Source organism: Procambarus clarkii, chromosome 15 (assembly GCF_040958095.1).
Source record: "Procambarus clarkii isolate CNS0578487 chromosome 15, FALCON_Pclarkii_2.0, whole genome shotgun sequence".
Taxonomy (NCBI): domain Eukaryota; kingdom Metazoa; phylum Arthropoda; class Malacostraca; order Decapoda; family Cambaridae; genus Procambarus; species Procambarus clarkii.
The window spans coordinates 5,234,414-5,248,295 of NC_091164.1; the positions used below are offsets into that span (position 1 = coordinate 5,234,414).

At 38.0% G+C, this 13,882-nt stretch overlaps 1 protein-coding gene across 9 annotated transcripts in view; it reads right to left on the bottom strand.

Annotated features, from left to right (window-relative positions):
* Positions 1-2,698: 2,698 nt before the first annotated feature.
* lost (methenyltetrahydrofolate synthase domain-containing protein lost) overlaps positions 2,699-13,882 on the bottom strand; it is a 28,420-nt gene continuing 17,236 nt past the window's right edge. For 6 of the 9 annotated variants that reach the window (XM_045743912.2, XM_045743911.2, XM_069324916.1 and 3 more), the window contains exons 9-12: positions 10,336-10,547; positions 8,010-8,238; positions 5,622-5,743; positions 2,699-4,025 (exon numbers count right to left, since the gene is read on the bottom strand). In XM_045743912.2, the coding sequence (XP_045599868.1) occupies positions 3,791-4,025; positions 5,622-5,743; positions 8,010-8,238; positions 10,336-10,547 (798 nt within the window). In that variant the 3' untranslated portion in view covers positions 2,699-3,790. The remainder of the gene's footprint in view (positions 4,026-5,621; positions 5,744-8,009; positions 8,239-10,335; positions 10,548-13,882) is intronic. The other 3 variants (XM_069324918.1, XM_045743917.2, XM_069324917.1) reach the window with 1 other exon arrangement.

Below are 13,882 nucleotides of genomic sequence, written 5' to 3' on the forward strand. Positions count from 1 at the left end.
ATTTTTCCAAGTAAAAATGAAAGATGAAAAGTCTGGAACTTTAAACAATAATTTCTGTGGTCACAGTGCAGTGGATGCGAGCGTCAGTGTCAGTCTGGTTAAGTACTGTTGTGTTTGGCTAGTAACTGGATGGGTAATTATGGACATCCTTGTTCTTGGCTAATAGAACCTCAAGTCAAAATATGTAAATTTTATTAATAAACTGTCCCTAACACTGTAATGTATGTGCAGATATATTGTAGAGCACATTTTGCACTTTCACCAACTTTTTTAAATGATGCTGTGCACATTTGTATGTAAACACACAAACAAAAGTGTGTTTCTAAGCAAGCAAGAAAATCACAAAACATGCAATTCAGTTTTGCAGAAATATTGTTTATCTTTCCTTGTAGGTCACCGTTGCACTGGGTAATGTAAATAAACAAAACCAAAGTTTTTGGAAGCCTATATATATCTAAAAATTACACTTACAATTTTAGTAGAGTACTATGGTGATAGGTACCTTTAACTGTGGATTACTGGAAGGTACCAGATTCAAAGAGCATTTCATACACAGTGGAACCTCGGTTGACGAATGCCCCCCTTTATGAATTTTTTGGTTTACGTGCTCAATGTCTTCACAAAATTTGACTCGGTATTCGAGGTTTGCCTCGGTTCTCGAGTTTGTTGATGCATATATGGGTTGATGAGCACATGGTTCTGCCGAGTGCGGGCGAGGTGCGCCTCAGTTTACCAGTGTCTCCTGCCTAGTGACGGCCGCGCTTAAAATGTAAGGCTTTGTCTTCTACTTCTACAAATGTCTTCTACAAATTGTGAAGAATTTAATTGTTTTTGTGCTTTTTTGGTTTCTGAACATGAAAGTTATCATATATCACGCCATAAGTTTCTGAAAGCATTTCAGAGGCCATCATTTGTGAAAAAGCAAGGCTATCACATGAAGATCTTATAAAGCAAACCCCTGGAACGAGTGATGCAGAAATGAAAGCATTTAAGGGAGCAGGGAATGGTTTGAGAAATTTAGAAAAAGAATTGATGTTCATAGTATTGTGAGGCATGGGGAAAAACAAGTGTCTATAGACAGATTCTTAGTAAGATAAGCAAGCAGTGAGCCACAACCAGGTTCTAGTGGCATGCCTGCAAAATGTAGGAGAGTACGTACCCCAGAAATGTCATCACTGCCTGATGTTATAATGGAAGGAAAATTCCCTTCCAAACACTAATACCTCTCCTCCTTCCTCCCTCTTCACTGTCTTCCATACGCCAACAAGAATCCTCAATAAAGGTAAGATATACTGTAGTGCAAAATACGAGTAGTATTCTGTATAACATGTATTTTTAAGTTAATACTTTTGGGTGTGTGGAGTGGATTAATTCAATTTACATTAATTCTTAAGGGAAAATTCGTTTCACATTTTGAATTTTTGGTTGATGAATAGTCTCTGAGAACGGATTAAATTTGTAAACGAAGGTACCACTGTAAATGATTCTCATTTACGAATACAAGTACTGTATGGGACAAAATTAAAAATGAAGCAGGCTGACCTTTTTTTTTTTTGTCCTGTGCAAAAGTATATCTGGACCATAATTTACAAAAACAAAGAATTATAAAAATGGGTGTTTAAAGAAAATCAATAGAAAGCACCAAGCCTGGAAGACTATCTAACACCATCTGTGGCGCACAACAGTCAAAACGTTCTAGATATCACACAAGATGCCAATGCTATATCAAAAGGACATTAGACATTCAATGCCAAAAGTATCAGTCACCAAGGCTGGTAGCAATGGACTACTGACTCAGAAGGACAGTGGGAATGCAAGATTTCTCATCATCTTGAAAATTTAGCTATTCTATGAGGTGCACAAGTGTAAGTGGGACAATACAGGTCAGACAATAAGGTTCATGTCATTTTCCCCCCCAACAAGTTAATTATGTGTAGCCAATACATAGCCTAGCCAGAGCCACTTCCCCAACCTATCACAATGGTGAAAAGGTTATGAGAATAGGTCACATTTTATACTACAGTTTGTTATTTGCAACACACTACCATTTTACACCTCCAACAGTTGTGAACGTTAGTGTAAATGAAATGGTAGAAATCTAAAGAAAATAAACTGGCTTCAGGAGATGGAAGTGACATGACCAGCCTACTCAGCAGTGACATCTGCAAGTCCATTATAAATAACGCTAATATGGCTATGAACCCAACAAAATTGAACCATATTATACTTGTTGAAAATGAGGAGAGGTCAGTACAATACTGAATTTCATTCAATTACCATGAGATGGTAAGGGTTACAAGATTCCAAGACCATAAAAAAGTAACTGAGAGGCTTACATGGCTGCATAAAGCTGTCATGAAAATGTTTATTTCTGAGGGAAGGCAATGCATACAGATTTGATCAGGACAAATCATGAAGCCAATGCTATCAGAAGGCTATAAATAGAGCAGTAGAGTACGAGTGGCAGTGAAAACATTAAATGAAAAGACCTTTCATCACTATATGGGTCAGGGCCCTCCAAAGTGGCAAATCAGGACCAACACGGGGCACATTACTGAGAATCCCGTAAACAAATTATCATGGTAGCAAAAGAACAAATGGGAACGGGGGGTCACAACAGTGGTGTTATAAGAAAAGCATCCATGACCGAGACCTAAATGTCTGTGGATTTTTTTTTTTTTTTTTTTTTTTTTTGAGGTTTGCTCATTGCATGTTATAAGAGAACCCTAAATACTGTACAGGGCATTACAGTGTTAGCCGATTTAAAAGTTTAAAGACTAATTCAGCAATTGAATCAGGACAGAGATCTCGCAGTCCTTTAAAACACACTTGGGTAAAGTGGTCCAGTATTTATGTTACTACAGCAGCAAAATTTCATTATTCCTTTAACCAGAAACCTCCAAGACTTTTAAACAGTTATGGTCAATCAGGAATTAATAAATATCATTATCTAATCTTTTCAAGATGGCTTGTATAGTGTTGTTATTCTGCTTAATTTCAAGTAATAACTTCATCTAGATAGTTCTAAAAATTGTCATACCTTCAAGAGATGAGTATGTTTGGGTAAGGTAAATGCATTAGGAGTTTTATATTATTTTCTGCACGTATGACTTCTGCAGTGCGTGCATTGTTAACATGGCCAGTAATATAAGAAAAAATAAAAACAAGTAGTGAATAGGGAGTGTGAGCACATGTGTGAACTTTCATTTTGTGTGTGCTATACATTGTGTTAGTATATAGGCAAGTGTTTAAAGGTTCACAATATATTCTCTATATTCTCTGATATTCTTGCACTCCCATTCCTTTTCAGAGTTTAAGGTTAATGTCAGTTTTACAAAACTGAAGCAACCTCCCAAGGAAAGTTCATATATATATTCAACAATATATCTTGGTGCAAGTCACAGCTTAAATATAGTAAAAAGTAGAAATATACACTATTTACTAAAATTAATTGAAACTTCTTTATAACAAGTTTTTAAACTAGGATTTTTAGTTGCTAGTACAACTTTTATACTCTAAACTATAGCTTCTGACTATAAATGAATTCTACATTACTGGTGACATAACAAAGCCTCTCCAGTTCATAGTTTCTCTGTCATAAACTTAATGATTGTGTTTTTTACATTTATTGTATATATATATCTGATGCTCCTATTTTTAATGCATAGGTATTGGGTGAAACAAGATAATTTAACGCAGCTTCACACACACAACATTACTTACATTTATTTCCCCAATGCTATCAAACACACTGCCCTCCCTCCCTATCCCCAGGCCTGGCAGTCTTTCCTCACCCCATATCACCATCCTGTTCCTCCCCATCTAACACTTCAGCTTTGTCCTTAGCCCGTTCTACAACCACTGACTGGTCCTGAAGAGTTAGACCATCCAACTTCAATAAAACATCATCACACTCGTCTACTGGACCTGTAAAACGTAAGAAGGCAAACCCACTGCGCCCACGCCATGTGATGTCAACAGGCTGGACCTCGCGACTTTGGAGGGCATCCTTTAGCTCTCGTACTCTGCAATTATGAAACATTCGAAATGTTAGGGAACTCCAACTACATACACTGGGATTATTTCAATTAAATACTGCATTAATTTATTTTTGCTGATAAAAAGAGAAGGTAAAAATATAAATTAAAGTAACAAGCAAAAGAAAATAATAAGTACAAATTTTAACCCTCAAATTATGGCTGTACTCTATTCTTAACAGACCCCATAAGAACATTTTGAAGTACCATTTGGGTCCTACTTGGACACAAATGTTGAAAATTTCAATGTTCCATTGAAGACGAAGAATGGAAATCTTCAATCCATTCCAAAATCCATTTACATCAAACTCAAAGCCTTTCCAATTGCTATTTCATATTCAAAAGACTGACAAGAAGCACCTGTTTAACTACTAAATGGCCCACTAGGCCACTCTCATTGACTACCATCACCCGGCAACATCAACATCACAAAAAAGCAAACTAACCCAACTTCTTCAGCCTTACTTTAACACCTCGGTGGTCCAGCCTCTCCGTGTGTTCCTGACCGTTAATGTTCTGGGCTTCCCAGGGGGCTCACAGACCACTCACCGATGTTTAAAATGCTTACAATCACCTTACATTTTACTGGTGTCAAAATGTTTGTAAATGAATTTTCTACGAAATAGATACAAACACAAAAGTGTACTTATAGTAGATTTTGGTTCTCTTTGTTCGTTCTCGACTATAAACTTGGCGTGATCGTTGGGTCTGTAAAGCAATGCTTAAAATGTTTACAATTATTTTATTTTTTCTTAGTTCTTTTTTGGTAGTAACTATAAATTTGGTGTTAAAATATTTGCACACGAATTCTCTAGAGTAGATGCACAATAAGTGCATATGAATTCTCTAGAGTAGATGCACAATCAAGTGTATTAAAGTAGATTATGCATGACAGCAATGAACACACGAATGTTTATGAATAGCAATCAGATTGACACATTTTTGCATCATCGGAATATTTACTGTCAGAATATGGATGACACTAAAATGCATTATTAAAAAGTGTTACCTGGCCCATGTGGCAGGTTACAGAGACAGTCAGAAATCAAAACTGTTCTGCTTAGTGACTTGTGTTATAACCAAGAACTTAGTGCTTGGTTTGTGCTGAGGAATTATTTTACATTACAGAATGCTCAGCATATGTAAAACAAAAACCCTTTTTGCGCATCTGTTCTTTCAATGGCTGCCTGGTTAGTCCAAGTTTTCAACAGTGATAAGTCTGCTCATTAAGTTTTCCACTACATTTGCATTGCTTTGAATCTGTTACAAAAAATAAGTCTTTGTGTTGTACAAGTATTTATTAATATTAAATAACCACATGGGTTTTTCAGTTCTGTTTTAGTAGTGCACCACTGGTCATTTCTCTACCCTAGAGAATACCACAACATTTGTGACTATAATACTTGGCTCTATACCATTTAGAGGTGGTGGCCTGAAACTAAAATTTTTATCAGTATTATTTTTATCATTATTTTTTTATCAATATTATTTTTTTATTTATTTTTTTTTATTTATTTATACCATTCATATACAATATATACTGTAAACCAATAAGGAACAAAAAAGCATTCTCAAATGACTTGCCTGCAAGCAGGAGGGACCTTTCCAAGAAATACGGCGTAAGTAATAGGAAGACGAGGTTTTCTGGGTACCTGTGATTTACGAGGAACAATGCGCTCCTCAACTTCTTCGTCCTCACAGTAATACTGAGATGAGATTAAATATTATATAGAATTTATAAAAAATGGGTTCAGTGATTACAGATACCAAATAAAATTAAATAAAGAGACTTTTACTATCTTTATCCTAGGAGTGTTTTAACCCTTTTGCTGTGACACTTCCAATTCAGCCCCATAGATTTTCTGAATTTACCCGAGTGCCACCAACACTCTAGTTTCCTTGACGAGAACACGAAGCCGGCGGCTTGTCAAAGGTCCCCGCATTTGCCCATTTCATGGGTTTTACATAAGGCTAAACAACTCAATTTTATTCTAATGTCATTTTTAAATCCACAGTAATCAAATGACTTGCGCCTAACAACAGAACCATAAATAATTTCCAGTTTCTAATAGAAAAAATAATTTAAGTACATATAACTCAACACCAGACCATAGGAACTTCCAAAGACAGAATACAGTACTGTATTATTATAAAATAAAATGTTGAAAATAATGAAACACTTTTTTGGTACACCTTATCACAACCAGGGGGGCACCTAGTAATGCATTTACTAAAGAAGGCAACCAACTTTAATCCGTTCTGAATCAACACTTGACAAATCAGGCCCTTGAAACTTACACAGAGCCACCAAGAGCCAAGACCAGAACCTTACCACCTCATAGCGGCAAAAGGAGCATGGGAATCAACAGTCGATTCAAAACTGAGGAAACTGTTCAAAATGTCAGGGGCAAAGCAAAACAAACCATTGTTCATAAGAAATTAAAGTAATAAACAAGGAAAACAATAGAGGGCAACAGGATAACAACCACGGCCACAACTTGCTAAACCACAATGTGGCAGCTCAGATCACCTGGGATATGGGTCCACAACCCACCTTACTCACATGCTGCCCAGAAAAACCTGAAACCACACAGAAAATAAGCCAAATGGGCAGGAACAGGGATTTACTAAAGAACCGCCCAAAAAAGGATGTTTCATTATGTTCAATGTTATACTTGTAGGCTGGGCTTCCCAGTAGTTATCCTTAGCTTACTCCAATAGCACCTTAGAAAGAATGGCTTTGCTAAAAGAGAAAACTACATTAAATGTAAAATAAAGCTAAAAGAGGGCTTATCCAAGAGAAAAAGGGTAGAAAACCAGGGTCCAGGGAAGAGGAACAAGTGTCATGTAAACTGACTGAGGGGCACACGAGCAGAACGAGAATGCAGAACATTCAATATGGGGAGTGTTGTTAACGTGCTGTTGGACCAACAAAAACTTTAAATCCATATGATAGCCGAGAAGGTATTAGAAAAGAAGGATATCAGAGTGGCAAACCGATACATAAGCATCGGGAAGGCTAAACCAAAGAGCTGGGAAGGTTAGTGAGGAAGGTGGAAGTGCAATCATTTTTGTGATCTGGACTACCATCTGACGACAGGCAAATTGTGGCAAGGGTTCGTTCACCCATTGCCAACTATGTTTGTCTTGTTTACTGCTTTAATTTCTTTCTTAAGAACAGCAATTTGTTTTGTTTTATCTAAAATTTTGGGCAGTTTCCTTAGCAGTTGATCTTTGACAGCCATGCTCTTCTAGCCTCTGCAAGAGGGCCAGATTCTGGTCCTGGCTGTCGGTACGTCTGTGCAAATTTCATGAGTCAGGTATGGGTTGAGAGGCGCCCTGGAACTAGTGCCTAAACCCACAGAAACAACTAAGAAATTTGTTCTTCCTTTGATGATTATGCTTAGTGGTTGGATATATAACTATACTATACAGTATATCATATGAACACACAGTCTAGTTTTGAGTTAGTCCATATTTTTTATTAGAAAGTTAAGACTTTTTCAAAATGTTTTTTGTTAATAACACTGCTGTTTAATTTTTAAATAACCACCGAGTTTATTTTTTTACTACAACTGTAAGAAAACAAATATGAAAATTTAAGTTTTTAGCTGTACAGTATTTCCATCTTCAGTCAGGAGAGGGCTGAAAAAATGTCACAGCCAAAGGGTTAATCAGAAGACCGGTTTAGTTGTTTAAAAATTTATAGTGTAATTTTAAAAATTTTATGCAAAGTAAAATAACAGTGTCTTAGCTCTGCACATGGATACATAATCTAGGATAGTCTCAGAAGACTAAATTATAAGATACGTACTTTTCTGTCATAACATGAGCTCTTCTAACATAAATCCTTTAACTTGTTACTTAGCTACAATATTGAAATATTTGTTAAATTAGGTAGTTCAAATATGGTTTTATGAACAGTGATAAAGCTATTTGTCAATTATTAAAACGATTCAAATTGATACTCACTCCATCTCTGCCATCCTCATAGTTTTCCTTGCTCACAACTTTATCCTTGGCTCGTTCTACTACAACCAGCTGATCTTGCAGAGTTAGTCCTTCCAGCTTTAATAAAACATCTTCACATTCCTCAGTGGGACCAGTGAAACGCAGGAAGGCAAATCCATTGCGACCTCGCCATGTTATGTCAATTGGTCTCACATTTCGGCTCTGTAGTGCATCTTTAAGTTCACGTACTCTGTAAACAAATATTTGTGAAATTTTATATTGCTTACCCCATACATAACTTGGATGTGTGTTCAATGCAGCCGATCATGCATAGTAAGGCATCCAGGAGATGGGTGGCTTGCCTCAGAATACAAAGAGCCACATAAGGAGCACATGAGTGGTTAAGAATATACAGTATGATTACAGGAGCATAATGAGTTATGATGATGATCATGAGGATGTGGTGGGGCATTAATGGTGACAGAGTAATCGGAAGATGGGGTCACCACGACCATAACTCGCATCCTATAACTACCCTTAGGTAATTACCTATCAGTCACTACTGGAAAGTGAGATCTAGCTCAGGTTTTTGTAGATTTTATATTTTAGTTAAGTGACGAAAGTAGCTTCAGGTACTTCTCTCAATATATTCCACTTGCTGACCATCCATACAAGGCATAAGAATTTCACTACGGTTCAACATGTATCCAGTTTCCACAAATGGCTCCTATTCCTACTTCCACTCAATAATAATAATAAGACTCTTCTTGTCTACCTTGTCTAATAACCTCTTAGTGATCATTATTTTTGCTATTTCTTCACTTTTCTAATGTTGTAAGAGTAAGTTCCCTACCTGTTCTGATGGCTGAGCTTCTCAATTTTGTTACTAATGTAGTTGCAAGCTTTTGTATTGTCTTGGGTTTCCTTAAGTAATTCAAGAAGTGAGACTTCCATGCCAGTGTTGCATACTCCAGTAATAGTCCCACATTAGGTAGTACTGCATATATGGACTTGAAAGCCTCCTTTGTTTAGATTTTTAACCAAAACATAAAACACTTGAAATGTTGCCCAAAACGCTTTGCATAATAGTGGCCCCACTATTCAGTTCCACTTCCATATCCTTTTCTGTTAATGTTTCTTCAAGTTGCCTTTTCTTGATAGTACAGTATAGATTCCCGCAAGCCTCCCATCTTCGTTATTTTACACTTGTTTGTCTTGAATTCCAGCAGCCATTATCTGACCACCCCTTATGTTTGTTAAAGTCTTCTTGCAACATTAACAGTTCTCTTTAAGCCATTATTCTCCTCATTAGCTTTCCAACATCTACAAATATGTATAGGTACAAGCTCACTCTCTTTTTGGAAGGATATTAAATCCCTGAGGACTTTTTTCAAAATTTTCCATGGGCTGCGTATCTGTCCCTTTTCTTTAGTCGTAGAACAACATATGCCATTTTCTAAACTTTTGGGGGCTTTCTGTTGTTAGGTTGAAAGCTCTATATAGTAAGTAGCACAGAATCCCTGTAGTAACATGGTGACACATAGTCCAGTTCCACTGCTTTTGTTGTACCTAGTTCCTCCAGGTGCCTTTTTACCTATTCTACAGTAACTTCTATTCTATCTAATATTGCTTATAGCCATCTGTCACCACCTCTCCTTGGATTTCAATCTGGTTCCAGTTTGTAGACCTGAAACCTCTTGACGAGTTCTTCACACACATTTTGTGTGTGTGAAGAATTCAACAAGACAATGACATATCCGTCATTTTCCATGAGTGTTACTCCCGCTTTCTGCAGACTGATCAAGTTGTTTCACTGATAGTTTCCTCTGTTTACGGGAATGCAATAGCTTAGGCTGATCCTGTTTAAGTCACAATGCTGTTTTCAAACTGTTGATCTGCAGCTTGTCTGATGTATTCATTTATGGCTTTCATTTTTGCCTTCCTATTTGATTCTGTACCCAATTCCCTATACTTTTTCCAGGCAATATCTTTTACTTTACCTCCTTTCAATGTCTGTTAAACCATGGGTTTAATGGATTCAGTTACAGAATACAGTTGGGTTGTACAAGGAAGTACTGAAGTAGCAGACAAGTGGATCAGCTACCTTCAGCAATACACCAGAACAAGCTGAATGCATGAAAATATAAGTCCAAAAATATAGCCTACTGATGGAGAGACTGGTTTCTAGTATTACAGAAATATGCTCACTTAATAAAGAAGTTCGTACAAGAATCACCATACTGATTGGCAGAATGCCACTGATACTTAAACTAAATAACTTTGATTTCAGAAACTTTAAAAGTTTCTGTTCTAATGTATAGCAACCATATATACTGTTCATATTTACCTGCAAGCTGGAGGAACTTTGCCCAGGAATACAGCGTAAGTTACGGGAAGGCGAGGTTTTCTGGGCCGTTGAGATCTGCCACCTCCCATCTGCTCCTGACCCTCATCATCCAAGTCTGCAGACCCTAGACGATCATGCTCATTGGTAGCCTCTACAGTCCTTCTCACAATCCGATTCTTCTTGCTCACATTAATTGTGACCTTTGTTGGATACTAAATATGAATGAACAATCAAGTAATCAGATCACAACAAATCCAAGCTATTACGTTTACAATGTGCTTTAACCACCTTCCATCCAGTGGGGGCATTCATACAGGATTAGCATTAGCTTATTCTGACCAGTCCTCTATACACAAAGCAGAACAAAAATTTAACTTTAATTTCTAAATAGAAAATTTTATTTATGTTCATTTTGAGGTCATCACATCAAAAATTGAATTTATATATTTAAGCTAACGTTATATTTAAGCTAATGTTATATTTAACACAGACATGCATCACAGACATGCAGACAAGCACATAAATATACAAACATGCCTATTTTACACATATTCACAAGAGCTTAATGTGGAGCTCAATGGTCAAGTCACCAGTCATCAACCAGCAAGTATCTCTCATGCACCACACATGGCTCAGCTCTCGCCTCAAGTGTAGCATAATACTAAATCAAGTATAATATCAAATTCTTAAAATAATTTAGTTTAACATACACACCATGTATGGTACTGTAATGGGCCTGTATGGTACGGTATTGTTTAGCTGTTAAGAGCTTTTATCATACCAGATACACAAGGCTAGTGTAAAGGAAAAAGGGAGGGGGTGAGGTTAGTGAGGTAAAGGTGGGAGGGGTGAGGTTAGTGAGGTAAAGGTGGGAGGGGGTGAGGTTAGTGAGGTACAGGTGGGAGGGGGTGAGGTCAGTGAGGTAAAGGTGGGAGGGGTGAGGTCAGTGAGGTAAAGCTGGGAGGGGGTGAGGTCAGTGAGGTAAAGGTGGGAGGGGTGAGGTCAGTGAGGTAAAGGTGGGAGGGGGTGAGGTCAGTGAGGTAAAGGTGGGAGGGGGTGAGGTCAGTGAGGTAAAGGTGGGAGGGGGTGAGGTCAGTGAGGTAAAGGTGGGAGGGGTGAGGTCAGTGAGGTAAAGGTGGGAGGGGGTGAGGTCAGCTAGGTATAGGTGGGAGGGGTGAGGTCAGTGAGGTAAAGGTGGGAGGAGTAAGGTCAGCGAAGTAACATTAATGAGGGTGCTACTGGACAACTTTCATGACAGCCAGGACAGGGTAAACTACCATACTGGAATAACACAGATCTTTTCAGATAACCCTTTTAAGTAATACTGATCCTATGTTGGAACTTATAAATATAAAGCCTTCACAAGGGCAATTTAGCATAACAATAACAACCAAATAAAACTACTGGTCTGTCACCGGTCTGTCCACCTGGTGAATACCCCCCCCCCCTGACTGTCAGCAGATAGCAGTACCCACACAGTACCGGTCTTATGATCGAAGCCACATCACACCCATCCCGACTGGTCCCAGTGGTGGTTGGTGCCCGGTGAAATCTAGCCTGTCCTGACAAGTTTCTGTGATGGTTGCTAGGGCATTATGTTTTATTTGAAATACTTATGTATGAGAAGTCTTTTGTGTATCTTGCCACTTTAAACTGGTTGGTGACCCAGTCAGGTGCACACTGCCAACCTGTCCTAACTCTACATGATGCTGTCCAATGGTACCAGGATCTTACTTAAGGTATCGTTCAAGTGTGGTAGCTCAGACAATTATCTCAAGTGGCTGAGGACTGCTGACCTTACCTTACAGAATATGGCTCCCAAAAGACAAACAATTTAACATAAACGGAAAATGCAGCATCAAAAGCAGGACCTTGCACATAAGCACTAGCTATACTACATTGAGCACTACATTATTTATACACCAAAAGCATTATCTCCACAATAAAATGAAAATCATTACCAATTAAGCCCAATTTTGACTATTTTATCCACTTCTCTCCTTTCTGGTTACAATTTTAAACATAAAAGTAATACCTCAAGTATTACTCCTGAGAGTTCCTTCTCTTACAACCTGGCAGAGATCCAGACTTACTTTGTGATATCTGATCATCCAGCTTCTTGTAGGACAAACTCCCAGACAAACTCCCAGACAACCACAAATTGACTGGTCAGGCAAATTATAAAGAAACTTGTCAAGCCCACTTGCTTGACTAAAGAAATCTTGAAGCCATTCTTGAAGCTCTCCACTGATGTACAAGCTAGGTTTTCTACCTTAATAAGACCTCTTCTATACAAGTACTTTTCTTTGTCCACAACTTAAGCACAAAAACAGTACAATATAATAAAATACATCTCATAAATACAATTTGCATCTTATATGTGCAATTAACTTTTCAAGGAGTTAGTACATGCTCATGTATGTACCTGGACGAGGTTCTGGACGTTCTTCTACTCCCCAAGCCCAGCCCGGGGCCAGGCTTGATTTGTGTGAGCTTGGTCTAACGAGATGTTGCTTGAAGTGGCCCGCAGGCCTACAAAGCCACTATAGCATGGTTAGTCCAGCACTTCTTGCATAAAACTACCCAGCTTTTTCTTGAAGACTTTCACTTTTGTTCCGGCAATATTTCTTATACAATAATTACTGGGAGGACACTGAACAACCGTGAGCCATTGATGTTCACGTGGTGTTCTCTGATTGTGCTTATGGCACCTCTATTATTCACTGGCTCTATTCTGCATTTCCTTCCATATTGTTCACTCTAGTATGTTATTTTACTGTGCAAATTTGGCACCTGGCCCTCTAGTGTTTACCCTGTACATGTATATATTTTTTTATACCAATCTCATCTCATTTCTAGAGTACATTTTGAGAGCTTTAAGACTATCCCAATAGTTTAGGTGCTTTATCGTGCTTATGCATGCCATATCTGTTCTCTGCATTCCCTCTATTTCAGCACTCTCTCCTGCTCTGAAGGGGAAAGTGAGTATCGAGCAGTACTCAAAACGGGATCGCACCAGTGATTTGAATAGTATGAGCATTGTGATGGGATCCCTGGATTTGATGGTTCTCGGAATCCATCCTATCGATTTTCTAGCTGACGCTATATTTACTTGATTACGTTCCTTAAAGCCAGTGAGAACCCCACAGCCAGCAGGGAAGTGATAGCAACACTGGGCCAGTCCTGCCAACCTCACTATGCCCACCCCTGCCTCTCCCCTCCCTCTTAAACATTAGGTCATCAGGCATCATTATTCCGAGATCCTTTATATGATGCTATGCACATTTTTTATTGGATTTTGTTCACTGTATTTTCTTTAAGGTCTTCATTTTTAAAATACCCTAAATACCCTAAGGACCTGGAATTTAGTTGAACATCATGTTACTTTTTGCTACCCAATCAAAAATTTTATTAAATATCAGCTTGTAGTTTTTTAATGTCTTCTAGAAAAGTTACTTTCATGCTGATTTTTGTGCCATCTGCAAAAGATGACATGAAGGTGTGACTTGTATTTTTTTTCAATATCTGATATGAAATAAGGGAAAGC